General features: G+C 42.7%; 1 protein-coding gene across 4 annotated transcripts in view; it reads left to right on the top strand.

Moving 5' to 3' along the window:
- ZNF800 (zinc finger protein 800) overlaps positions 1 to 27,717 on the top strand; it is a 64,692-nt gene that overhangs the window by 16,259 nt on the left and 20,716 nt on the right. For all 4 annotated transcript variants that reach the window (XM_033958709.1, XM_033958710.1, XM_033958711.1 and 1 more), the window contains one exon: positions 6,905 to 7,000. In XM_033958709.1, coding sequence (XP_033814600.1) covers positions 6,905 to 7,000 — 96 coding nt within the window. The remainder of the gene's footprint in view (positions 1 to 6,904; positions 7,001 to 27,717) is intronic.

Below are 27,717 nucleotides of genomic sequence, written 5' to 3' on the forward strand. Positions count from 1 at the left end.
TGCTATTCAAGAAATCCATCAAGACAAACTAACTCCACTGGAAGTATCTTAATCCCTCAAAGTAAACCGCTCAACTATGTAATCTCTTCTGGAATTGTCCAGATAACCTCTAATGTAATCTGCCTTGAACCGCAAGGTAAAGGCGGAATAAAAGTCACTAATGTAATGTAATAATTACCAAATCTAACGTGGCTGTTGCTGAACATCTAACTTCCATTATTTATTTACCACTTATGCCTAAGTGGCTTACATTGAGGTACTCAAACATTTTCCTCTATCTATCCTAGTGGGCTCACAATCTATCTAATGTACTTGGGGCAATGGGGGATTAAGTGACTTGCCTAGGGTCACAAGGATCAGCATGAGCTGTCACCAACTGGGCTGTAGTGAACTTGTTACAGTTCTGGGGAACTAACATGGGCACCGGAAAAATACGTGTGCTTTCTATTCTATAAATAGCCTACTGAGTTGCACACCTTTTTTAGGATAGCACTTAGCCCTGGGATCTGCACCCAACAGTTAACACATGATAATGCCTTTTTTCTGTCTGGGGGTATTACACACATTCATTTCAGAATGTGTGGAATGCTCCCAACAGAACCACAGAAGTTATTCAGCTGTACGATAATTTTGCAGTTACTGAGTAGTAACTGCAAAACCGTAGCACAGTTTATCAAATGAGACCTTTAATGTTCCTGTTTTACACTGGTTATCAAAACGATTGTGTTCACATTCTTGTTTCTGAAATTTAAAGTCATGTACATGTGCTATTTACAACTGGACTTGTATTCTAGGAAACAGATTTTCTTTTAGGACCTTATACAGCAAAGATATAAATGTTTAAATGATATAAAGATATAAATACTGTACATAAAAAGCTAAACGTTTAGCCTTTTTATGTATCTCCATTTGTGTTTGGAGGAAGAAAGTTTCTTTTCTTATTTTTTTATGGTTTTCCCCCCTTAAGACAAAAACACATTTTGTCATCACAAGCTGTGCAAAGAAAAAGTTGCTCTAGATATTCATATGTATGTTCTCCGTTAGTGTATGTTTTGATATTTAATTAGCTACTGTTGCAAAATAAATACTTTTATCCCAGGACAAGCAGGCAGCCTATTCTCACATGTTGGTGACGTCATCCGACGGAGCCCCGATGAGGATGCCTTACAAGCAGACTTACTTGAAGAATCTAGAAGTTTCGAGTCGCCCGCACCGCGCATGCACGAGAGCCTTCCCGCCCAGCGTAGGACACATCTCCTCAGTTCTTAGTTTTCCGCGGAGCCGAGAAGTCCGTCTTTGACTCTCTGCGTTCAACTTCGTTCACTTTTGCTTTCTTTTCGACTGCGGTTTGTGTTTTTTTCTTCACGAATCGCTGTTTTATTTGTTTTAGTTTGTTTTCTTTAAAAAAAAAAATTTTTTTATCTACCATCTGTTCTCCAGGACGGGCCGCTTGGCCGCAGCCCGTGAGCTTCGACTTTGCGTCGGCTATTTTTCGGCCTATGTCCCGGCCTGCTACAGGCTTTAAGAAGTGTAGCAAGTGTCGTTGCACGATCTCCCTCACGGACTCTCACAGATGCTGCCTCAAGTGCCTTGGGCCGAAACATCATCCAACCTCGTGCCTGCCTTGCTTAACATTTCAGCCTCGAGCTTTCAAGCGTCGTTGCATTTTGGTGGACAAGCTCTTCGACATGGAGTCTTCAACTGATCCCTCAACTTCGACCTTGGCTTCCATCGATGCTCCTGCGGCGCCTTCTGCTTCCACCTCGAGCCTCATCAAACCTTCATCGTTTGCAGCGGCTCTTGCTTCGATGTCACCTGCTGTATCTTCCCCTGTTTCCTCAGGTCAGATAGCTCAGCAGTCGGTTCCGCCGGTGGTGATTAAAGTGTCCAAGACTACTAAGTCAAAGCACACTCACACTGCCTCGAAGGAACCTCCAGCCAAGGCAGGTGGACCGGTTTCAGACGCGGATCCCACCTTGCCGGCTTCTTTTCAAACCATATTAGAGAAGCAGTTCCTTCAGTACCTTACTATTATAGGTTCTAAACTGCTTCCTATTATCCTGCCTGGGCATTTAGCAGACTCCCACGAGGTCGAGCCGCTTCCTATGTCCCAGTCGGGGCCTTCACACTCTTCGCAGGGAGCAGAGTCTCTGCGAGTGTCTGGTCTGCCATCCAAGCACGAAAAGCAAGGAGTAGATTCTTTGCGAGTGCCTCGACGAGAATCCTCACACTCTCAGCAAGGTGCAGAGTCTTTGCGAGTGCATCGAGGTTCCTGTTCCAAGCCTCTGGAGCTTCGATCTACAGCCTCTAGCCCTATTCACACGTTGGCATCGGCTGCTTGTGTCTCGAGGTGAAATCTCCTCGATTCTCGAGATCTGGTTCTAGACACAGCTCTCATTATCGCTCGAGGCCTTCATCGAGGCGTTCTTCACAGGATATTCCATCTTCCTCGAAGCCTCGTTCTACTCCAACCTCGACCAGACCACCGACTCCTCGGTCAAGGTCTCCGATGCCGGACCTCGAAGATGTTCCGGTCTCAGTTGCCTCGTCTAAGTCACCAGGTTCCTTCGATGCTTTTTTCCATGCTGAAGCTTCTTCTTCGACACAAGCTGCCTCGACGTCCTCGAGTCCTACCAGATCAGCCTTACCAGATCAGCTATCTTTTTCATCTTCCTTGTGACAGATGGCTCTGGATTTGGATGTGAAATTGGATACTGGCTCCAAATATTCTAAGGAATATCTAGAAGTCATGCGTCTCCCTCAGCCTCCGGCTGAGAGTCTCAAGCTTCCTCTTCATAAGCTTTTAAATCAGACTTTTGCTCGATGCATGGAGACTCCTTTTTCCATACCAGCAGTTCCAGGAAAGTTGAACTCGAGGTATAAATCTGTGCATCACAAGGGCTTTGACAACTCCCAGCTCTCTCATCAATCCCTGCTTGTTGAATCCTCCTTGAAGAGATCCCATCCTTCCAAGGTCTATGCCACAGTTCCTCCTGGGAGAGAGGGGGAAAACTATGGACAAATTTGGACGTCGCATCTACCAGAATGCTATGATGTCCTCTAAAGTCCTCAACTATAATTTTTATTTCATTACTTATTTTGAATTTCTTTCCCTTCTGCCGAAGGTTTTGGCTTATATGGACAACCAAATGTATTTTGAGTTTCAAGAACTGATTGCTTCTTTCTCTCAATTGCGTCTCTATCTCCTTCAATCATGTTATGATGCTTTTGAGCACTAGGCCCGAGCGGCTGCTTGCTCGGTGGCTATGCGACGTCTTGCCTGGCTTCGAACCATTGACATGGACTCTAACCTTCAAGACCGCCTGGCTAATCTTCCTTGTCAGGGCAACGACCTCTTTGATGAATCCATCGAGGCGGCCACCAAGAAGTTATCTGACCATGCAAAATCGTTTGCTTCCATCGTCAGACCCAAGCCAAAGCCGACTCCACCCAAGCCTACACGCTCTCCTGTCATCTATCAGAGGCGTTTTCCTCCTAAGCCGGCTCCTTATACTCGCCCTCCTTTAAAAAAACAGCATCCTTAGAAGCAACAGCAATCCCAACCTTCTGCTGCACCTAAGGCTTCTCAGCCTTTTTGACTGTTTACAACAGAGCATAACCTCCATCGTTCTGTCTCTGTCTCCTTTTCCCTCTGTCGGAGGTCGTCTCCATCATTTTTACCACCGATGGACGATAATTACATCCGACCTCTGGGTGCTTACCATCATCAGGGACGGATACTCTCTTCATTTCACTCAGGTTCCACCAGAGCTTCCTCCAAGAGAGTATCTTTCCAATCCATCCCAGACCGCCCTTCTTCTTCAGGAAGCTCAAGCTCTGCTTCATCTCCATGCCATGGAGCCTGTTCCCCTGGAACAGCAGAACAGGGGGTTTTACTCCCGTTACTTCCTTGTTCCGAAGAAGACGGGCGATCTGTGACCCATTCTAGATCTCAGGGCTCTCAACAAATTTTAAGTCTAAGAAAAGTTTTGAATGTTGTCCCTGGCATCTCTTTATCCCCTTCTCAAGCAGAACGACTGGTTATGCTCTCTGGATCTCAAGGAGGCCTACACTCATATTCCCATCCATCCGGCCTCCCGTCAATACCTCAGATTTCGGGTGGGGAATCTGCATTACCAATACAGAGTTCTACCCTTCGGCTTGGCCTTGTCTCCCAGAGTGTTCACCAAGTGCCTGGTAGTGGTAGCAGCAGCTCTACGGAATCATGGTCTTCAGGTGTTTCCCTACCTAGACAACTGGCTCATCAAAGATTCCACATCTCAAGGGGTTATTGTAGCTACCCATCAGACTATCTGGTTCCTACAAAGTTTGGGATTTGAAATCAACTTTCTCAAATCTCAACTTCAACCCTCACAGAATCTACAATTCATTGGAGCTGTTCTGGACACTGTCCAACTCAGAGCATTTCTTCCTCAACAACGTCTGTAAGCTCTTCTACAACTTTGTCACACAGTGTCTTCCCGCTCTTCCATCTCTGCGAGACACATGATGGTTCTTCTGGGTCTCATGGCCTCCACAGTACACGTGACTCCTTTTGCCAGACTTCACCTCAGTGGACCCTGGCATCTCAATGGACGCAAGTTTGCGACCCTCCTTCCCGACACATTTCAGTCACTCCTTCCTTCAAGAAGTCTCTACGTTGGTGGATGCTCTCTTCCAATCTTTCCAGAGGCTTGCTTTTTCAAACGCCCCCTCATCAGAAGGCCCTCACGACAGACTCTTCGACTTACACTTGGAGCACTCATATCGATGGTCTCCGTACTCAAGGCCTCTGGACCAGTACGGATCGTCAGTGTCATATCAATCGGTTGGAACTCAGAGCGATCCTCAAAGCTCTCCATGCTTTTCAACATCTCCTTCATGACACAGTAGTCCTTATTCGCACGGACAACCAAGTCGCCATATATTATGTCAACAAACAGGGAGGGACAGGGTCTGCCTCCCTTTGTCAAGAAGCTCTGGAGGTTTGGGACTGGGCAATCCGCCACAACATCTTCCTCAAAGCTGTCTACATTCAAGGGGCACAGAATTGCTTGGTGGACAACTTGATTCGTCTCCTGCAACCTCACGAATGGACTCATCACATTTTTTCACAGTGGGGAATGCCTCAGATAGACCTCTTTGCAGCTCCCCACAACTACAAACTGCCTCAGTTCTGCTCCAGGATATACTCTCCTCACCGCCTCGAGGCAGATGCTTTTCTTCTGGAATGGACAAATCTTTTCCTCTACGCATTTCCTCCATTCCCTCTGGTCAAATTGAAAAATGATCATGCCACTATGATTCTGATCGCTCCTCGGTGGCCGAGACAACCCTGGTACTCCCTTCTACTTCAACTCAGCAGCAGGGAGCCATATCTTCTACCAGTTTTTCCTTCTCTGCTTACACAGAGTCAGGGATCTCTTCTTCATCCCAACCTGCAGTCTCTACACCTGACAGCCTGGTACCTCTCAACATAACCCCTCTTCAGTTTTCTCAATCTGTAAGAGACGTTTTAGAAGCTTCTAGAAAACTTACCACTAGACAATGCTATCACCAAAAATGGACTAGATTCTCTACATGGTGTTTTCCTCATAATAAGGAGCCTCAGCATTCCTCCTTATCTTCTGTTTTGGACTATCTTTTGCACTTATCCAATTCTGGCCTCAAGTCTACTTCTATCCGAGTCCATCTCAGTGCAATTGCTGCCTTCCATCAGCCTATTGAAGGGAAACCCCTCTCTGCTCATCCGGTGGTTTCCAGATTCATGAAAGGACTTTTTAATGTCAAACCTCCTCTCAAACTGCCTCCTGTGGTTTATGACCTCAGTGTTGTCCTTTCTCAACTCATGAAGCCTCCATTTGAACCAATTGATAAGGCTCATCTGAAGTATCTTACTTGGAAAGTGGTATTTCTCATTGCCCTCACTTCTGCTCGATGAGTCAGTGAGCTGCAAGCTTTAGTTACTGACCCACCATTCACTGTGTTCCATCATGATAAGGTGGTTCTTCATACTCATCCAAAATTCCTACCTAAAGTGGTCTCAGAATTTCATCTCAACCAATTCATCGTACTTCCAGTGTTTTTTTCCTAAGCCTCATTCTCACCCTGGAGAATCAGCTCTTTATACTCTGGATTGTAAACGTGCTTTGGCCTTCTACTTGGAACGCACCAAACCACACAGATCTGCTCCTCAACTTTTTGTCTCCTTTGATCCAAATAAGTTGGGACATCCTATTTCTAAGCGTACCATCTCCAATTGGATGGCGGCTTGTATTTCATTCTGCTATGCCCAGGCTGGATTACCCCTTCACAGTAAGTCACAGCCCATAAAGTCAGGGCAATGGCAGCTTCAGTAGCTTTCCTCAGATCTACACCTATTGAAATTTGCTAGGCTGCTACTTGGTCCTCGGTTAATACCTTCACTTCTCACTATTGTCTGGATACTTTCTCCAGACAGGATGGACAGTTTGGCCAAACAGTGTTAAAAAATTTATTCTCCTAAGTTGCCAACACTCCCACCATCCCATTCTGGTTAGCTTGGAGGTCACCCACATGTGAGAATAGGCTGCCTGCTTGTCCTGGGATAAAGCACAGTTACTTACCGTAACAGGTGTTATCCAGGGACAGCAGGCAGCTATTCTCACAACCCACCCACCTCCCCTGGTTGGCTTCTCTGCTGGCTATCTGAACTGAGGAGATGCACCCTGTGCTGGGCGGGAAGGCACTCACACATGCGCGGTGCGGGTGACTCAAAATTTCTAGTTTCTTCAAGCAAGTCTGCTTGTGAGGTGTCCACATCGGGGCTCCGTCAGATGACATCACCCACATGTGAGAATAGCTGCCTGCTGTCCCTGGATAACACCTGTTATGGTAAGTAACTGTGCTTTCTTGGCTCTCATAGCGCGTATGCCAGAACCTGGAGATCCTCCCTTATTACAACAGCAGCTGCAGACATCTAAATCTGGGATTCAGCAAATTATTGAGTGCTTTCGATCAGGTATGAATATTTTTGTATGATTCCTAGGCTCAGAAATTTCTCCCTTCATTTAATTTGGAAAAGCATTCATCAAATTAGGATATAGTTTCTGAAATAAAAATTGTAGATATATAATGCATTAAACCAACCAAAATAAAACTAGTTAGAAAGAATCTGACAAAATATATGAGAATGCTATCTTTAAATGTTTATATATAAATGCTTTTAGAACTAATAAAGAAAGAACATAAAATAATACCATGATGGGTCATTTGAAAAGTACTAGCAGATCCATTCCATGTTGCTCATCTCCTGAAGTAAGAGATGGAGACTAACAAGTCTGTCTGGCTGATGAATGTCAGTAGACGTTTATTCCAGGAACTTGTACAATCCTCCTCCCCACCCCCTCCCTTTTTTTTTTTTTTTTTTTCAACTAAGCTGGGGTGGGCATCCTCATCTTTCAAAGGTCACAACCCAGTCAAGTTTTCAGGATTTCTTCAATGAATATGCATGAGATCTATTTGCATACAGTGGAGTCAGTGCATGCAGATAGGTCTCATGTGTATTCATTGAGGAAAACCTGACTGGGTTGTGGCCCTTGAGGTCCAAGTTTGCCCATGCCTGAACTAAGCTGTAGTACTAGTCTTAATCAGATTCTGAAATAGGGGGGCAAAGTTATCATCTTAAACTGTGCTCTTTGTTTTAACCACATCTAGAAAAATATATTATTGAAGTAAAGGCAATTAACTGAAGTGTGTTTGTGACCTAACCTTTTTATACCATCACAGAGAAACTGAGGGAATTAACATAACATCTAGATGAAAAAAGGGAAAGGGCGGATATTATGTAAACATTCAAAATATCAAACAGGCTTGAGTGGCACACCAGAAGAGGTATCTTTCTTACATTTCAAGAGCAAGCGGTTCTATAAAGTTGATGGGAGGGACCCTGAAAATGAATGTATTTTTTTTTTTTTTTCACCGAGGGTAATGGGCACCTGGAACAGGCTTGCATGAGTAGTTTTAGGAGCGCAAAATACTTATTCCTGAACCTTCGGGTAGTCAACCCCCCTTTCACGAGAATTCTTATAGAGAGCCTCATTAGTATTCTTTTGCTCTGCCTCCCATCACTTTGGGCTGTCCTCGGTTTGAGATGGTAGGAGCTTGTCTTTTCTAATTATGTTTATTTTTCAATTAAATTTGGTTTTTGCTACCATTTGTGAGGCTTTTCAGTGCTGCAGAGGATCCCAGTCTTGTGGCATCTCTGGCTGTGGGAGAGCGCAGGCAGACTCTAAGATCCAGGGTCTGTTTTCAAGGGACAGACTGCTCTGCAATGCATCCACTTGGACAGTCTGCACTAACAGTTCGTGGGCTCAGGGACTGATCCCTTGGGAGCAAGGCTCACTCCAGGTTTGTCCACAGTGGGCTTGAGTGCAGGCTGAGTAGCTCCATGGTGGTTTTTCCAGGATCAGTGCCGACTCCTTTTCTCCCTTCCCGTCTGTGCGCATGAGTTCCAGTGGGGATTGAGGTCTGGTCAGTTCATTGGGCCCGAGAGGTAGTCCGAAGAGACAAGCAATCCAGATTCCAGGCTTGTTGAGGAAGACACTCTCCCTGTAAGCTGTTTGCATCTTCAGCACTTGCAGCTCCCAGCACACAGCATTGCACAGTGAGGAACAGACTGACAGCCTGGAAAACAAAATTGTTTTTTTTTTTTTTTGGGGGGGGGGTTCTGGGATTAGAGTCAGGATCCCCCCACTTCTAAAATCCTCAAACTGCTAATTTTTGGACCCCAGTTTAGCTCCCCCAGGCCAATTTTGGTACTAAAATCGCTACTGTGGTTGCCATCTTGGATTATGTCAAAACACTTTAATTTTGCTCAAAAACAGGTGTGATGGATTCCTCTGGTCAGGATATCTTGGATTCATGCCAGATTTGCACTGGCTGTCTATCTGAGGATCATACCATGCATGAGGGGGGCTGAGAGCTACTGGCTTAGCCTCCTCTAGTTCCTTGGGAATGTTAGTGCCCAGATGGTGTGAAGTCCAGGAAAAAAAAGTTCAAGTTCGAGCCAGGGAGCAGTGCAGGTATGTTTCCTGGTGAAGTACAGCCATGCTGCTGCCACAAAACCCCATAAAGGTGCTTGCGAGCATCCACAGGGGACCAACTGGATGTTCTGGACAGCGGTTTTCCCCTGAATTCATCAATATGATGTTTGAAGCTTATATGATTGATAAGGGCCACATGGAACCCTTGGGGATTGTGGCCATGCTGGTGGCTGGGGTTGCTTCCCCCAAAGAGTGCAATTCTCCAGCAACAGTGCCATGCATTGGCAAAACAACCCCTGTATTATGCTATATATGATAATACAAAAAACAGGCAGCACTTATCTTTGCCTTAACATGGCTGCTGCTTCCTAACTGAATGAATAAAAGCTGACGATGGCCAACGTTTCATGATCTAACAATCATTTCTTCAGGGCTCTTAAGTGTTTCAAGTTTCAAGTTTTATTAATTTTGATATACCAACCATCAAGTTAATATCTGGCCGGTTAACAATATATTTAAAAGAAAGAGAAACTAAAAGAAACTAAAAAAAAGAGGTATTGTGTATATACAAATAACATTACAAGACGAACTAGACAGTGAGGATAGAAGGGAAGGGAGGGTGAAGTTACATATTTGAGAAGAAAAATGGAGATAGTGGGGTTAGGATAAAACATAATGGAGAGGGACGCTTTAAAGAAAGCGGTTATTATTGATAAATAGAATAAAAAAAAAAAAAAAAAGGAATGATGGCTCTAAGTGTTAGCGAAAGCATCACGAAATAAAAAAGTTTTTAAATCTGTCTTAAATTTATCGAGTCGTGATTCGTCGCGGAGTTGCTGTGGCAGGGAATTCCAGAGGGTAGGGGCAGTTACTGCGAAATTTACTTTACGTGTATTGTAGAAGTCTTTGATAGAGGGGATAAAAATAAGTTTTTGATCAGTTGATCTCAGAGTGCGTGAGGAGCAGTAGGGAATGAGAAGTTTGTCAAGGAATGAGGGCAGATGAGGAAGTTTTATTTTAAAGGATAGTAAGATAATTTTAAAGGTGATGCGGTGAGTAATAGGGAGCCAGTGTGCTTCTTTTAAGAGAGGGGTGATATGGTCGTATCTGCCTACTTTATGGATAAGTTTTATTGCAGTATTTTGTATTAGTTGCTAACACTTAAGAGCCCTGAATAAATGATTGTTAGATCATGAAACGTTGGCCATCGTCGGCTTTTATTGATTCAGTGAGAAAGCAGCAGCCATGTTAAGGCAAAGATAAGTGCTGCCTGTTTTTTGTATTATCATATATAGCATAATACAGGGGTTGTTTCACCAATGATAGAATGCAGGAGGGGAGTTAAAGAGCAATTTAAGCTCTCCTTCATAGCTCCAAAGCAACATTTGACCTGCAGCTTCTGAGGCGTTTTCCCCTATTCAGCTATATTTGTTTGAAAATAAAGTCTAGTGTTGACAAGGTTAAGGAATTGAGCATTTTTGCCACCAGTGCAAATTTAAACTGGTGATGATTCCATTTGATTTATTTTGACTATTTCATTTACCCCTGCAGGATGCTAAGGATCAGACAGTGGGTGGGGGATTCCTCTTCTAAGGCCACCTTGAGTAAATTATCATTGAAAGTATACTTTGGGAAAGGTTTGCATGATCTTATGACTAGTGTGCAGGATTGCAAGCCAAAGTCTTCACTGGACAGCAGACTGCAAACACTTAGGGGGTCAGGTCGTGGTAAATTTTGGACCTCCAGATGATATTGCCAGTTCTCAGGAGGACCAGAGATATTTAAAGGTCCAGATAAAGATTCAGAGTGGCCAGAATCACCCAATCTTCAGGATCCCGCTCTACAACAGCTCCTAAGAAACAGTTATGATGCCAAGCTGTCAGCTGAGCATCCACACATCAGAGGGAGGTTACTGGCCTATTGGGGAGCGTGGGTGGAGATCACTACAGACTGCAGGGTGCTGGACATTTATACAGGAAGGGTACAAGCTTGAGTTCTTTCGTTCTCCTCCCAGATCTTTTTTCTGGACTTTTTGACTGGGAAGCTGGGAAAAGTAGTCAAAGTCCGAGCAATAGTGCAAAGGTTGCTAGGTCTGAAAACCATAGAGCCCATACCAGAGGAAGACTCCATCTCTGGCAGATACTCAGTATACTTCATAGTGCCCAAAAGAGGCTCAGTAGATTAGAGGCCATTTCCAGACCTCAAGGCAGTAAATGTGGTCCTCAAGATACTGTTATATATCTGGTAGGATAGATAATACCGATATATACCGCTCTGAACTATTCTGGTACTGTGGTATACAAAAATAAAGTTATTATTATTATTATATACACTCTTGCACTATCCTCTTCTATAGTGGAACAGGCCTAACCTCAAAAACACTTAGGTGGAGAAAAAAGACTTCACATAATGTTGTGGAACTTAACATAACGGCAAAAGCAAGTAAGTTCACTTATCATAGATCAGAAAAAAAGTCCATCTAGCATGATACAAATATCATGTGCCTTATTTTAACAATAGGTGAAAAGCACACAAAATACAGAAATCCTGTGGCTTAATCAGAAATCACGAAAGTCATGGAAGGCAAAACAGCTATCGATCAGGGATCTCACAGCTGCCACATCCCACAGAAAAAGCAGAAGCAGCAAAACTGCAAAAACATAGCATATGTAGTGCAATAACAAAAAAAACAAAAATGGTGCTATAGAGTGTCCAAAGTATATCAATCAAATATTAGCAGCACAAGAACAGTCCAACATCTTCAAACAATAACACTACATTGCATTGCATCCAACATGTAAAGGTTAAACAGTATTTAGTTTCTGCCACGCTGCTGTCTCTCTGCAGTGTTATTGTTGGAGTAAGGCACATGACATTTGTATCACGCTAGATGGAGTTTTTTTTCTGACCTATGATGATAAGTGAACTTACTTGCCCTGAAGTTTCTGGATGGAGATGGTGCGGTTGGTAATTGCTTCAGTGGTGCCTGGGAATTTTCTCGCTTCGCTGGATTTGACGGAGGCCTATCTACACATCCCATTTTTACAGAGCACAGGAAATTCTTGTGTTTTCATATGATGGACAAAACTTCTAGTTCGCGGACATACCCTTCAGGCTGGCCATGGTGCCACGAACCTTCACCAAGGTGATGGTTATAGTAGCAGCATACCTGTGCAGAGCAGGTATACAAGTTCATCCATATATGAAAATTTGGCTGATAACAGCCCAGTCTGAATCCAAGGGCAGGCTGGCTGTTCAAAAAATGATTCAGCTGCTGCAGAATCTGGGCTGGGTAGTCAACTTTTGGAAAAGCCACTTGGAGCCATTGCAGATCTTGGAGTATCTTGGAGTCCTGTTTGACACAAGGGAGAACAAGGTGTTCCTCCCAGAAGCCCACAGAGAGAAGCTTCTATGTCAGATAAGGGCATTTCAGAGTGAAACAGCTCTGATGGCCTGGCATTATTTGCAGGTGCTGGAATCAATGGTTGTGACCCATGGATATGGTCCCCTGGACAAGGGTGTACTTGCTTCCACTCCAGAATGCACTCATCTCCTCCTGGTGCCTGTAGAGGGATGCGCTTCAGCAACAGCTGCCTTGGACAGCGGAAGCACATCACAGTTAGCCTAGTGGTTGGAGCCTCAGTCTCTAACCAGAGGATTTCCCCTTGGCATCTCCGCATGGTTATCCTGATAATGGATGCCTACCTATATGACTGTGATGCACATTGAGAAGGGTGACCGGTGCAGGGATGCTGGTCCCCTTCTCAGAGGAAATGGATGATCAACCACTTAGAACTTTGAGCCATCAGCCTGGCACTTCAGGCGTTCGGGAGCAAGCTGCAGAGGAAAGTGGTGTGAGCACAACAACAATAGCCTATTTCAATCACTGGGGGGCACCAAGAGTGGTATTCTATGCTTGGAAGCCCAGATGCTATTTAATGGGCAGAGACCCATCTCTTGGCACTCTCGGTGGTTCATGTGGCAGGAATGGACAGTGTGCAAGTGCATTTTCAGCCAGAAGACTCTAGATTTCAGGGAGTGGTTACTATCTCAGGAAGCCTTCACCTGCATTGTGAGTCAGTGGGGGCACCTGATTTTCAATCTGATGGCATCGATGGCCAATGAAAAGGTGGCTTGGTTCTTCAGTTGAAGATACGAGCCAGGAAGCAAAAGCCTGGTTGCCCTGGTGCGCCTTTGGCCTCCCTCCATGGTCCATGATAGGCAGACTTCTGTTCAGGATCATGACGCATCAAGGGCTGGTGATTATAGTATCACCAGATTGGTAAGGCGACTGTGGTATGCAAATCTGGTCTGTCTGCATAGGGACCAAGATCTCAGACTTCCATGTCATCTGTGACTGCTCACGCAGGTCTCAGTTGCCCTGCAGGATCTAGAATGCTTTGGTCTTACAGCGTGATTCTTGAGCGCACGGTGCTAGCACGCAAAGGCTATTTGGAAAAATTGTCTACCCTTCTACGATATAGAAAGAAAGTGACTCTAGCCATGCATGTGAAAGCCTGGAAGTGTTTCCAATCTTGGTATGCTCAGAGGAGTGAGGAATGCGAAGAATTGCAAAGGGACTTGAACAAATTGGGGGAATGGGCGGCGAGATGGCAGATGAAGTTCAACGTTGAGAAATGTAAAGTATTGCATGTTGGAAACAGAAACCCGAGGTACAACTATACGATGGGAGGGATATTATTGAATGAGAGCAACCAAGAAAGGGACTTGGGGGTAATGGTGGACATGACAATGAAGCCGACGGCACAGTGCGCAACAGCCGCTAAGAAAGCAAATAGAATGCTAGGCATAATCAAGAAGGGTATTACAACAAGGACAAAAGAAGTTATCCTGCCATTGTATCGGGCGATGGTGCGCCCGCATCTGGAATACTGCGTCCAATATTGGTCTCCGTACCTTAGGAAGGATATGGCGTTACTCGAGAGGGTTCAGAGGAGAGCGACATGCTTGATAAAAGGGATGGAAAACCTCTCATACGCTGAGAGATTGGAGAAACTGGGTCTCTTTTCCCTGGAGAAGAGGAGACTTAGAGGGGATATGATAGAGACTTATAAAATCATGAAGGGCATAGAGAGAGTAGAGAAGGACAGATTCTTCAAACTTTCGAAAAATAAAAGAACAAGAGGACACTTGGAAAAGTTGAAAGGGGACAGATTTAAAACGAATGCTAGGAAGTTCTTCTTTACCCAACGAGTGGTGGACACCTGGAATGCGCTTCCAGAGGGAGTAATAGGGCAGAGTACAATACTGGGGTTTAAGAAAGGATTGGACAATTTCCTGCTGGAAAAGGGGATAGAGGGGTATAAATAGAGGATTACTGCACAGGTCCTGGACCTGTTGGGCCGCCGCGTGAGCGGACTGCTGGGCATGATGGACCTCAGGTCTGATCCAGCAGAGGCATTGCTTATGTTCTTATGTTCTTATGTACTGATTTCTGTGGTGCTTGCCTTCCTGCGGGAAGGACTGGAAAAAAGCCTAGCGGTTGGTTCCCTGAAAGTTCAGATTGCGGAGATCTCATGTTTTGGGCCTAAGATTAATAAGAGCACCATAGCCGACGGGGTGGGAGGCAAGATGGCGTCTTGAGCAGAGGCAGAGTTGAGAGCTCCAGTTCATACGGTAACTTTGTCTTTAAAATTTATTTCAACTCAGTTTTTTGATGCCTAAAAGAAGGGGAAAACAGAGAGGTTTTCCTCCACCCACCTTTGGCTCATCAACTCTGCGACAGACTATAATAACAGCATTTACAGTCCAACCCTACTCATTGGGCGTATCCGCTGCTGTGATTGGGGCAGAGCACAGCTTGGATGGCGAACCTTTGCGGAGCCCGCGAGGACCACACATGCCCCCAAAACCCGGCAAAACATTGGGAGAGCAGACGCTGCTGGAGGGCAAGCCGAACACATCGAGCATGGCGCGTACTGCACCTGAGATTGACCCGGAAGTGACTTCAGCGATGCTGACTCTAGGACAGGAGTCATTGCACCTTGGGAGCATGGAACCTGAGGGGACCAGCGGTGGGGAGGGTGAGGGAGCCCGGAGCCTGCTCTCTGGGGATCTAGCCCAAGGAAATCTGGCAGTTTTCTCCCCCCTCAAGACGCTGGAGAAACCACAGGCAGTGACTCTTAATTCCATATGGTCAGCGATTGAAAACCTGCACTCCGTCTGTACAAATTTTATATCTATTACCTTAAACTCTTCTTCCAGGATAACCCTTTTGGAGACTTCAGTTCAGCAGCAGAAGGTTGAACTTTCTAAACTAGAGAAACTAACAATTGAGAATAAAAGTTTGGTGACCAAACAAATGCCTGATAGAATGTTGTTTCTGAGGAAGATAGAAAACTTGGAAAACCAACAGAAAAATTTGAATTTAAGGATTCTTAATTTTCCAATAGCTAAATTTATGTCTCCTCAGGAACTCTTTAAGAACTTTGTGATGACAGTCTTAAAAGTTTCAGAATCAAATCTTCCCCCGACGCAGAGAATTTATTACTTAAAGAATGTTCAAAAAGAAAAAGTTTTAGAAGGTGGAACTGAGCAATTAGATGTATCAGCTATATTGCAATCTTCTGAAATTGAAACAGTGGGTCAGGCGACATTGTTAATCTCTCTTGTATTTTTACAGGATAAAGAAATGCTGTTGAAATTGTATTTTAACTTAAAACAAATCACCTTTTAGAATTCATAAACACACATGCTCCTCCAAGTTTAAGAAAACTTAAAAAAATTTAATGTTCATTTATCTAATCATAGATTTTCTGAAAAAAGAAAAAGATTTTAGATCAACTTTATGCTACCACAGATGAAAAGAAAAAAAGCAATGGATGGCTCAGCTGTCTCCACGAGATCCACATGTAACAGGGTACCAATGCACTCTTGCTTATTCAGTGGTGGTTGTGGTGGAGGAAAGATAAGCTTCCACAGGTTTCAGTTCCTCTGTCCAAAGAAAGCGTACTACTGCATGTTTTTCATTGCAAGACTGCACCATTGAAGGAGTATCCATGTTTCTGACCTCATGGCTGTCACATGACTAAAAGCTGAGGGCTGCACTGTGCATGGATGAACTATACAACAGGCAATGTATGAGTACATAAGTTGCATTTCGCTAGCTCTGTTCGGTTATCATGTAATTTAATAACTGCCTTTTTTAAAATTCTTTATTCATTTTTAAAACTTCAATTGTGCACAAGAGATGATGCATTTACATAAAATATAAACATTTATAGCACAATAAATTTAATAGAAATAATGACTTTTCCCCCACCCATTTTCCAATTAACCAACAGCTCATAAAATTACCTGTAAACAACCTATCTATACCTCTTAAACTGTGCCAAAACATACCCCCTTCCCCCCTCCCCAGGATGTGTATGTTTTCCTCATTTATATAAATAAATCAATCCTTACAATATTTAGTTAATGGTTCCCAAACTTCCATACATTTTTTATAATATCCCCTCTGAATGGCCATAAACTTTTCCATTTTAAAGACATAACATAGGGATTCCTACCAGAATGAATAATTTAATCTATCCCAATTTTTCCAATTCTTTAAACTGCATGGCAACCCCCATCATTATAAACAAAAGTTTATTGTTTGCTGAAATTTGACTTTTTACCCTCATAGATGTTCCAAATAAAATGGTATCATATGATAGTGCCACTGGATTTTCTGATAAATTATTAACTTGATCCCAAATAGATCTCCAGAATTTTAGTATCAAAGGACAATAGTATAGTAAATGATCCAACGTCCCAACTTCCAGATTACAAATGCCAGCATCTATTAGACTTGGAGCTATCTACTCTATGTAAACGAACTGGGGTCCAAAAAGCTCTATATAATAAGAAAAACCATGTTTGTCTCATAGATGCAGATATTGTACATCTCATCCTCCAAGACCAAATTCGTGGCCATTGAGATGCAGTAATTTGATGCGTCATCTCAATCCTCCAAATGTCACGTAGACCAGTTTTTGGTTTCTTATTAAAAAATCCAGATATTAATTTATACCACTGAGCGGCCTGGTGACCCAGGAAGTCCACCTGAAAACAAGACCGGCAAGCTGTTTTGAACCTTCAAATTTTTCCAAATAAGACCAAATTTGTGTTGCAATTGTGAAAAATCAAGCAGTTTACCATCAGAAATAACATTGGTTATAATAATTGCCTTTAATTCTTGATTCGCCCTCGTACAAATTTGTAAGTCAAAATATAAAGAGCAGAACCTATGCTTATCTTCAGCTGTGAATTATCATGTCACAATTCCATTACCGTATTACAAGTGAAATAACAGTCTTAACTTATTAGATATCAATCTGAAAATTTAAAAACAAGCAAACAAACTCGATCATTGCATTCAGGGCCTGTGATAGGTAGTTACTGTCACCCCCCCCCCCCTTAATAACCTTCAATCCTCTGAGTGGCTATGTATGTTAATGTAACCATGGGTTGCAAAATAAATATATTATAGTTGACCCAGGGCAGGAGAGACCTGACAGAGGGGTTTTTTTCCCCTCTAATATTTTAAAGTTAAAAGTTTTTTTGTTGTTTGTCCAGCAAAGACAATGCTGTGTTTGCATGACTGATTGTTGGAATTCTAGACTGCTGATGTCTGCAACAGGTCTGATGACCTCATGTAGAAGTCAGTAGTGCTGGGGAGGATTCTAAAATTGCCAGGGAGAGCAGTTGGGTGGTTATCAGTCTGTTAGACAGGTTGGTCTTGGTTGCCTGAGAATAGAAAAATATTTTTTAAAAAAAAATTTTATAGTGGATTTTTGGCTAATATAAACTAAGTTCAAGTCTGGCCTATCTTTGTGGCAAGGGCTGTGTTTGGTTATTTCATACAGTGATTCTCTGTCACTTTTGTGTTGAGGTGCAGAGCTCTTGTTTTTAAATGGAATGTAGTAACAGTTAAATTAATTTTGTCCTGGTTAACATTAAGAAAACAGGATAGAAAGTATCTTTTTGAGTTGTAAGAAGTAGTGCTGAGGAAACATTTATTGATGAGTTCTGGTTATTTATAAAAACCAGTTGTGAATTGGAGTAGATTATGTCATTAAAATATTTTGGTTTAGATAACCATTTGATTTATAACCTTGGAGGTAATCCTATAGATTAAGATTGATTGTGGGCGGGGAAAAGTGTAGGGAAATTTTAATTATCAATTTTTTTCTGAGTAGCTAGTCAAAAGTAAAGAAACAAATATAATTTTCAGGGTGTCATAGGGTTTTGCTTCCTTTGGTTTTGTTTTTTTTTAGTTAGGGAGTAGGAAGCTGAATCTCCAGAGAGGAAGAAGAAGCGCTTTTTACCCAACGGCTCTGCAGAAAAAAGAACACCTGAACCCTGTGAGGAAAAAATTATTTCAAAGAACTAAATTCTTGGAGAAAGATTTTATATGGAATCTTATTCTAAAGTTATATAGATATATATATTTTGTTAGATTTGTAAAAATAAACTAACAAAAACTTTTAAAACCAGTATCTTTTATTTAGGGTAAATTTTATATTTTATGCTAACTTTTCCCTCTTTTTAGAAACATTCTCACTTTGACTTGTAAGGTAACCTGACTACAGAAAGTGAAGAGAGTGAGGATTGAAAATCAAAGAGGGAGGGTTTACATTAAGCCCAACCCTCACTTAGGCTGCTATAAGATTTTTTTTTTTACTAATGCTAATAGGTGTTAGTATGCACTGTTTGCTTTTATGCCCATAGGACCATAATGGGTTGTGATGGCAGATAGGGTTCTTGCTACTTGGATGAATTTTTTTCATCTGGAAAATGGATCACACAAAGCAACAACTACAACAGCAACTCACATTTATCTCCTCTTTCATTCTCTATCAAAATAATGATTATTTATGTAACTGTAATGTTTGACAATTTTAGTCCTTTTTGTTTTACTTACATATAAATTGGGTGAATAGCCATATAAACATAGGAAGAAGTGCATGTGGAAAAACATTTACACTAACTATGCAGAGGTAATTGTATAAAACCTTTTCTGCATGTAAAGTCTGTTTTACATTTGGAAAAAGACTTTTATAAATTGTAAACTGCTTATACATGTAAAAACTACACATTCAAAGTGTGCACTTTTATGTGACCTATGTGAAGGAATTTTCAAGAGCATAGTTTGGATGGCATAGTTAAAAAGTTGCAAATTACACTTGTATTTTGTAAAATACATAAAGTATAACCATGGAGGGGCATAATCGAAAGGAACGTCCAAGTCCGTTTTCGTCTAAGTTGCAAGTCGTCCAAAGTAAAAAACAGTCTAGGACACATTTTTGAAAAATAGGTCCAAAATTTTTTTTTGTTTCGAAAATAGTCTAACTATTCGTCCTGCCGATCTGATCATCTAAGTTGCTAAATCATCCATCTTTATACCACATTTTCGTCCAACTTTTCATCCAAGTTAAAAACACCTAGAACAAGCCCTGTTGGATGTGGGAGGGGTCTGCAAAGTGATGGACTGAACACCCAGACATGGCACCTAAATAGTGGGGTACCTTACAGGGCACTGCTGTGAACTTCACAAAAAGGGTGCCATGTCATCATCTCACTACAGCTCTCATATAGGTCATGGTGAGCACCCCAAACCACCTCCAGAATCCCCTAGACTCACATCTACCACCCCAATAGCCCTTATGGCTGCAGGAGCCACTTATATGGCAGTACAAAAGGGTTTTGGGGGTGTATAAGGGAGTGCACATGTTTAAGTATCAATGCAGTGATTAAAGGGGCTTATGGGCATGGGTCCTCCTCTCCATGAGTCCCTAACCCATCCCCAAGACGGTTTAAGCTGCCTCTGTGCTGGACGACTAGGCTTCCCTATGCCAGCCTGCCAGGTGATGATGGTCTGGAGGCTGAATTTTAAAGGTGTGATTACGATTTTTATGAGGGGGGTGATCACTGGGGTAGTGTGTGGGGGTCTGTATTATGTGTTTGGAGTGCTTATCTGGTGACTTTAGGTGGTTTTTTGTGACTTAGACCATGTTTTAATTGGTCTAAGTCACAACGTCCAAATTTCGTCTATGCTGGGCTGTATAACTTTCGGTTATACATGCTGTACGACTAAGTCTATGCCGGCCCACGTCCCTCCCTCGACACTCCTCCTGAAATGCCCCGTTTAGTTTTGGTCGTTCAGCGGCACTTTGAAGGCCTAGGTCGTTTAGAAATACGTCCAAAACCTGTTTTCATTATCAGCTGTTGGACGTATTTTGACAATGTTCGTCCAAGTGCCGACTTAGGCCGGTTTTTGGACCTTTTTCTCTTTCGATTATGAGCCCCATAGAGTATGCACACATTTTCATCAGCTTTGGAAAATGGATATTTGTGTGCTCCTGCAGCTGGATCTGGGAATCTATTTTATAAAGGCACAAAGGTTGCCTTTATAAAATAATGCTTATTTGGACTTTTCACATAGGCATCCTATTATAAGCTAGATCCACAGTGTCCACATATAAAGTGCCACCAAAGAGGTTCCTTCTACTGAAAGCTTGATTTTTACCAACCTAGGGAAAGCAGAACTGAGGGGAAGGTTATCAAAACTTCATGGTAAAATCCGACAGGCTGCTACCAAGGTCACTATTGTAACGATTTCAAAAAGACGAGTCATTCTCAAAAGACCCTGCTTGCAATTGAGGTTTGCAGATGTTCACGTAGGCTTGCTAAATTTACTTAAGATGAGTCATTGGTGGTAGCGATCAACACATGTGTAGAATACACCCGCATATTTAAAAAAATAAAATAAATGAAGATTGCAGCAGGAAAGATGCTCACCCTCTCCTGCCACGCTTACACAATCTCCGGACATCCACCCCTGTCAGTGGGAGTGATGCCCACTTTCTCCCGGCATGCTTGCACAATCCTCTGACTATTCTCCTCCCTTCCTCCGACAACCTCCTCACCCCTCCCTACCTTATTCAGGAAGTTTGGTCAGAGGGATACCTACCCTGCTCTGGCTGGCATGCCCGCCTCTAACAAAATGACAGGCCATCCCCTTCCTGGTGCATCCTTGGATGCTCCGGGGAGGGGCATTAAGCAATCTGATGGTACTACTGCTGGGGGTTAGGTGACTAAATAAGGGCTTGCACTGTAAGGACTGCTTTCTCTGATCCTGCCTGAAGTTATCGGTTCAAGCCTTTTAAAGGCTTTGTAATCAGCTCAGTTGGTAGCTTAAACCTTGCACTGTCCTTCTGGACTGCCTTCTGATCCTCTGTTTGCCCTGGTTTCTTTTGTAGCAAGATCCTGCCGCTTCCAGTCCCTATTAGTTCTCCTCTGTCTTTGTAGACAGCTATTTCTTTCCCTTGCCACACCCAAATCACTCTCATCCCTATTCTCGGTGTAGACTTTGCAAGTCAACATACTGTATACCCAGTAGCCATTTTGTTATCACTGTGCCTCCCTTTTGCCCCTGTCTCAGTTGCTCTGGTGTGCCAAGTGCAGTGTATTAGTACATCAATGTTCTTCAACCTTTTGACACCTATGGACCAGCGGAAATAAAATAATTATTTTGTGAACTGGCACACTGGGCTAAGTCGTGCCCATCTCTGCCCAATCTCTGCCTCATACGCTGAGAGATTGGGAAAACTGGGACTCTTTTCCCTGGAGAAGAGGAGACTTAGAGGGGATATGATAGAGACTTACAAGATCATGAAGGGCATAGAGAAAGTGGAGAGGGACAGATTCTTCAAACTTTCGAATAATAAAAGAACAAGAGGGCATTCGGAAAAGTTGAAAGGGGACAGATTCAAAACGAATGCTAGGAAGTTCTTCTTTACCCAACGTGTGGTGGACACCTGGAATGTGCTTCCAGAGGGCGTAATAGGGCAGAGTACAGTACTGGGGTTCAAGAAAGGATTGGACAATTTCCTGCTGGAAAAGGGGATTGAGGGGTATAGATAGAGGATTACTGCACAGGTCCTGGACCTGTTGGGCCGCCGCGTGAGTGGACTGCTGGGCACGATGGACCTCAGGTCTGACCCAGCAGAGGCACTGCTTATATTCTTATACCCTGCCCCCATAATAGTACTAATTGTAACACCATTTTTTCCATCCGTTTTTCATATATACACACATACAATATAATTGTATTAACAACACATAATGGTTAACCACAAAATTAAAATACACAAAGCACACTGTATGCTTTTCAACATTCATTCCTACCAGAAAACAGATAACCCCACGCAAATGCAGGACCAAAAACTAAAAGTACTAATATTCACAAACAAATCCTAAGATGCAAGACTCTGCAAGCAGTACAACCCCCAGAGAAAACCAAACAAATGCATTTCTTCCTGAACAGACAGCAAATGTAAAATCACTAAATAAAAAAAAAAAAGCATTTCCCCTAAAGTTGTTGTATCTCTCCCTCCATGTCCCTTGCCTTCTGGCATGCCCCCTGGTGTTAGCTTCAGGCCGGTCCATGATGTGATCAACGCAGGATCTTCAGACTGGCTCCCTGAGTGCTGCATTGCACAAAGCTGTGGGAAACGGCTCCTTGTGCGTGTCCTGCGCCTCATCTGGAAGCCTTCCCTCTGACGTTGCAACGTCATAGAGAAGGCTTCCAGGTCAGGCGCAGGCCATGGGTAGGAGCCGCTTCCCACGGCTTTTTGCACTGCAGTACTCAGGGAGCTGGCCCGAAGACGCCACATTGATCGTACCGAGGACTGGCGGCTACAGAACAATCTCTTGGGCCCGATGGAGGTGCCAGCCTTGAGGGCTGGTAGAAAATTTCTGCAGACCGACACCAGTCTGCGGACCGGCTGTTGAAGAACACTGCTGTACATCCTTTTGAGACTGCATTACCCAGAAGGCCCTAGTAGTATTCTTTCGAGGTTCCCCACCTTCTTTTTCAGTGTTCTTATGAGGTCTTTTGTTGAGAGTTTACAAAAATTGGGTGTTTTGTTTTTATACAGTTGTTATGCAAATGATATGTTATCTGTTCCAATACTATTAACTACTAGTAAAATTATCCTATATAATAAAAGGCTAACTCGCGCATGCGCAGTTCTATTTGCGTGTTCCGTGCGCTGTAGGTCTGTGGCCGAAGGAGTGCGCATGCGCGCGAATACGTCACCACCCGATCGCCTCCACAAGCCGGACTGCAGCCAGACGACGTTCTCCGTTTCTCCTGTCGCCGCCGCCGCCGATCTCCGTTTCGCCTTTGCCGCCCACCCCCTTCTCTTCACGCGGGCCCGAATGGCGATTCCAGCAGCGTGTACATCAGTCTCCACACGCTGCTTCGGGCCCTTCTGCCCTGATTTGATCTGCCGCGTCTCTGATGATGTCATCAGGGACGTGCCAGAGTAAATCAGGGCAGAAGGGCCCGAAGCAGCGTGTGGAGACTGATAAAAGCGCTGCTGGAATCACCACCTTTGTAGTCCGGCCCGCGGGAAGGGGAAGGGACAGGGGGGGGGGTAGAGGAAACGCTAATGCTGCTGCACAGGGAACTGTTGGGGGGGGGAGGGAAATGGAGGGGAAGGGGATGCTGCTTTGGACGGACAGACAGACAGAGAGGAAGGGAAACACAAAGAAAATAAGAAATACACAGGGGCAGGTGCTCAGGGAACTGGTGTGGGGGGAGGGAAATGGAGGGGGATGGAATGCTGCTTTGGATAGGCAGAGAGAGGAAGGGAAACACAAAGAAAATAAGAAAGGCACAGGGAACTGGTGTGGGGGGAGGGGGATAGAATGCTGGACAGACAGAGAGAGGAAGGGAAACACAAAGAAAATAAGAAAGACACAGGGGCAGGTGCACAGGGAACTGGTGTGGGGGGAGGGGGATGGAATGCTGCTTTGGACAGACAGACAGAGGGAGGAAGGGAGACAGAAAGGAAAGAAGAAAGACACAGGGTCAGGGAGATACACAGAAAGACAGACAGGCAAAGGGGGCCAGGGACAGAGACAGACAGAAAGGACAGCGGGAGCCACGTCAGGAGGGGTGCGGGATGTGGCAGTGAGAACTTTTCCAATGGGTGCAACTGGGCAGCTGTCGGGAACCTCTGATCAGGGGCAGAGCAAGGTAAGAGTATCATAGGGATAAGAAGGAGGAGGGAGGATAAAAAAGGAAGGGATGCCTACTGCTGGACAGGGGGAGAAGGAAAGAGATGCTGATGGACAGGGGAGGTGAAGAAAAAAGAACGGAGGACTAATGTTGGACAGGGGGAGAAGGAAAGAGGTGCTGCTGGACAGAGGGGAGGTAAAACAAAGGGAGAAGGGCTGCTGCTGCATAAGGAGAGCAGTGAAGGGGTGGTGGTGGACACAGTGGAGGTAAAAGGAAGGGAAAATGGACAGGGGGAGCAGGCAAGGGGTGGTGATGGACAGCCAAGGAAAAAGAAAGGCAGAAAGAAAGAAAGCGGCTAAGGAGAGAGAGAGAAAAAAAGACAGACACACACACATATGTTCTAGCACCCGTTAATGTAACGGGCTTAAAGACTAGTGCAATTATGTTTTTGAAATATTGAGGTCTGGAATGCCTCTTCTTAGTTGAAGCTAAATAAAGATAGAGCTAAATTTATGAGGATAGATCCTATGTTGATGCTTTTAGTCCACAGTGTCTTCTACTGCAGAAATTATGAAAATTGAAGCAAATTTGAAATTATTTTCTTGTGACTCAATTTCAAATCATTGTTGAGCCTTATGTTTTTATCTCATCTAGATTAGTATAATTGCCTCTTTGCTGGTTGTTCAAAACAATTGAACAATAATCTTCATATTCTTCAGAATACTGCATTTCTCTTGCTATATAGAGCAAGTAATTTTGGCAGGGCTTCCCTTTTGTTAGATATGCTGTGTTGGTTACTGATAGATTCATGGATAATTTTTAAAATATGGTATCCAATTTGTAAAATAATGTATGATCAGCTACTATCAGCTACTATATATGCTTGACTTACTTTCATTTTTTAATGAACTAGGAATTTATGTTCAAATGAAAAATGTATAACTTCTGAAACTTAGGGAATCAGATACATTAGAATGTTGTTATTTTTTCCCTTATCAAGCTTTTAAGATTTGGAATGGTCTGTCTGTCTGACATTTTGATGAGTGTGACATTCTAGAAATATCTAGTCTATTTTTTGTGACCTGTGTTGAATTTCTGATAAATGGCAGAATAGAAGTTATTAGTTTAGTTTAGTTATGGACATGGGGGAATGACTACACAACCAGGCCTGGATACCAACAACAGAACCTTTTTAAGAAATACTGGAATGCAGTCATGGAGCATAGAAAACTTAGACAGACAGTATCATCGATTAAGATCCTGTTGTCATCCTGATCCGGTTGTGTGGTCATTCCTACTGGTTTCTGTGGAAGTGTTTTTTGTTTGCCTTGGACTTATTATTTTAGTTTAAGAAATTCTGTAAATAGATCCCTGATGACTATAAATCATTATTAAAAGCGAAACGAAAAGCATACTACTCAGATAAAGTAGTGAACACTAGTACCAATGTAAAAACATTATTCCACTTAGTCAATAATATATTTAATGTGACTAAAAAAACATAATCCTCACGGCTGTCTTTGCCATCTGCTGATGACTTTCAAGGTCTCTAGTTTGCCTTGTATGGAAATTATCGACTATCAGTTTGACATGATAGAAGAAGGAGTTTACGCTAATTTACATTGGTCCACATTTGATTATTATCCGTAATGGGATGATTTCTCTAAATTATTTAGCAAATATGCTAAATCTTATTGTTTATTAGACCCCTGTATGCCTAACCTAATGGCAACTGCCCCTCCAAGCTTTAAATTGAAACTATTTGAATGGTTATCTGATTCCTTAGAAGCAGGAATATTTCCATATGAGGAAATATTACACCAATAATTAAAAACATCAAAGAATCTATTTCATTACCATCCAATTATAGACCTATTGCATCCATTCCCTTTTTTATTTAAATCATGGAGGGTCTTGTTCAAATTCAGCTCACCAAATATCTCGAGCAACATTTCTTATTACACAATTCTCAATCAGGTTTTAGAACCAATTTTATTACAGAGACAGTTCTAGCCACATTATTAGATCATTTAAATTGCCTATTGAGCAAGGGTAACAGTGCACTGGTGCTTCAGTTTGACTTTAGTAGCGCCTTTGATCTGGTAGATCATACCAAACTATTAGCTTGCTTAGATGCTTTTGGCATACAGGGCAATGTTCTTCTGTGGTTTAAAGGGTTTTTGGAAACCAGACAATATCAGGTTAAGTTTAACAATCAGTTTGCTTCTAATTGGAAAAACCCGAGTGGTGTACCTCAAGGTTCCCCACTCTCACCCACATTATTTAATGTATACCTTTCCTCCCTGGGTCACAGCTTGAGTATCCTAGGTATTGAATTGTTTAGTTATGCCGATGATATTACAATTGTTATACTACCTTGTGGTACAGTTCTATCCCATATTTCTCATAAAATTGAATCTGTGTTGAAATTGATGAACTCGTGGATGCAGGGTTTTAAACTCAAGCTTAACCCTGATAAGACAAAGGTTTTTTTTGTCGTGTCATCACATAAGATAACTCATGAGCCTTAAATTAGTATAAATTCTTCCTTATATATAATTGAACCTACAATTAAAGTACTTGGAGTTGTTTTGGATTAGCATCTGACTATGAAAAAATAAATAAATGCTGTGGTACGTAAGAGTTATTACATGCTTTGGAAATTGTGCATCATTAGACCCTTTTTTGAGTTTTCAGCTTTTAAACTCCCGGTACAGTCTTTGTTATTGAGTCTTTTGGATTTCTATAATGTTGTATATTTAACAATTCCCAAGAAAGATATGGCTAGACTCATACTGATCCAGAACACAGCGGTTAGAATGATCTATGGTCTCAAAAAGTACGATCATGTATCTCCTTTTTACTGTGAGTTGCACTGGCTGCCAATGGAGGCATGCGTTCTGTTTAAGTTAGGCTGCTTTTTTTATAAGGTTATATATGGAACTGCTCCAGCTTACATAGCTAATAGATTTTCTATAGCATCACATAAATATAGTAGGAAATCTCATGTCTTGTTCATTTCTCCATCAGTACAGGGCTGTAAAAGTAAGAGATTTCTTGATCATACCTTGGCATTCCAGGCAGCTTCAAATGACAAAGAATTTTGATTATTATTGCTTGGAGCCCATTCATATAAATATTTCAGAACTCAATTGAAAACCTATCTTTTTTCTAAATATCTGATCAATTAATTTCTCTTCAGTCATCCTTAAATTGTTCTTATTTTTAATCTTTTGTAAACCGCGTAAAACTCATGGCTACGCGGTTAAGAAATACGATGTGATGTTATGACACATAGCCCTCTAGTTTTTCAACATTTTGGTCTTTGAAAGGCGAAGACCAACATAGAGGAAGCCCTTACTGGTGTTTGTTCATCCATGGAGGCCTACATATGACTCATGAGTATTCACATTTCAAGATTTAGCATTACCAGGGGTCAAGCTGTATGGGAAGCTCCACCTCAAATGTTGTTCTTTGGTTTCAAGGACCTGGAAGAATGCAATTCTTTCTTGGTGAAATTGAGGAGCTGTTTGGTTAGGCTATAATAAATGCACCACTTCAAGTGGTTTATCTTGTGATCAATATATTTCAGAATGTTTGGTAAATACATTCAGAGTGAGAAATGCCGTATTAGTTTTGGGACCTGGCTTCAGGCTACTAAAG

This window comes from Geotrypetes seraphini, chromosome 9 (genome assembly GCF_902459505.1).
Source record: "Geotrypetes seraphini chromosome 9, aGeoSer1.1, whole genome shotgun sequence".
Lineage (NCBI taxonomy): Eukaryota > Metazoa > Chordata > Amphibia > Gymnophiona > Dermophiidae > Geotrypetes > Geotrypetes seraphini.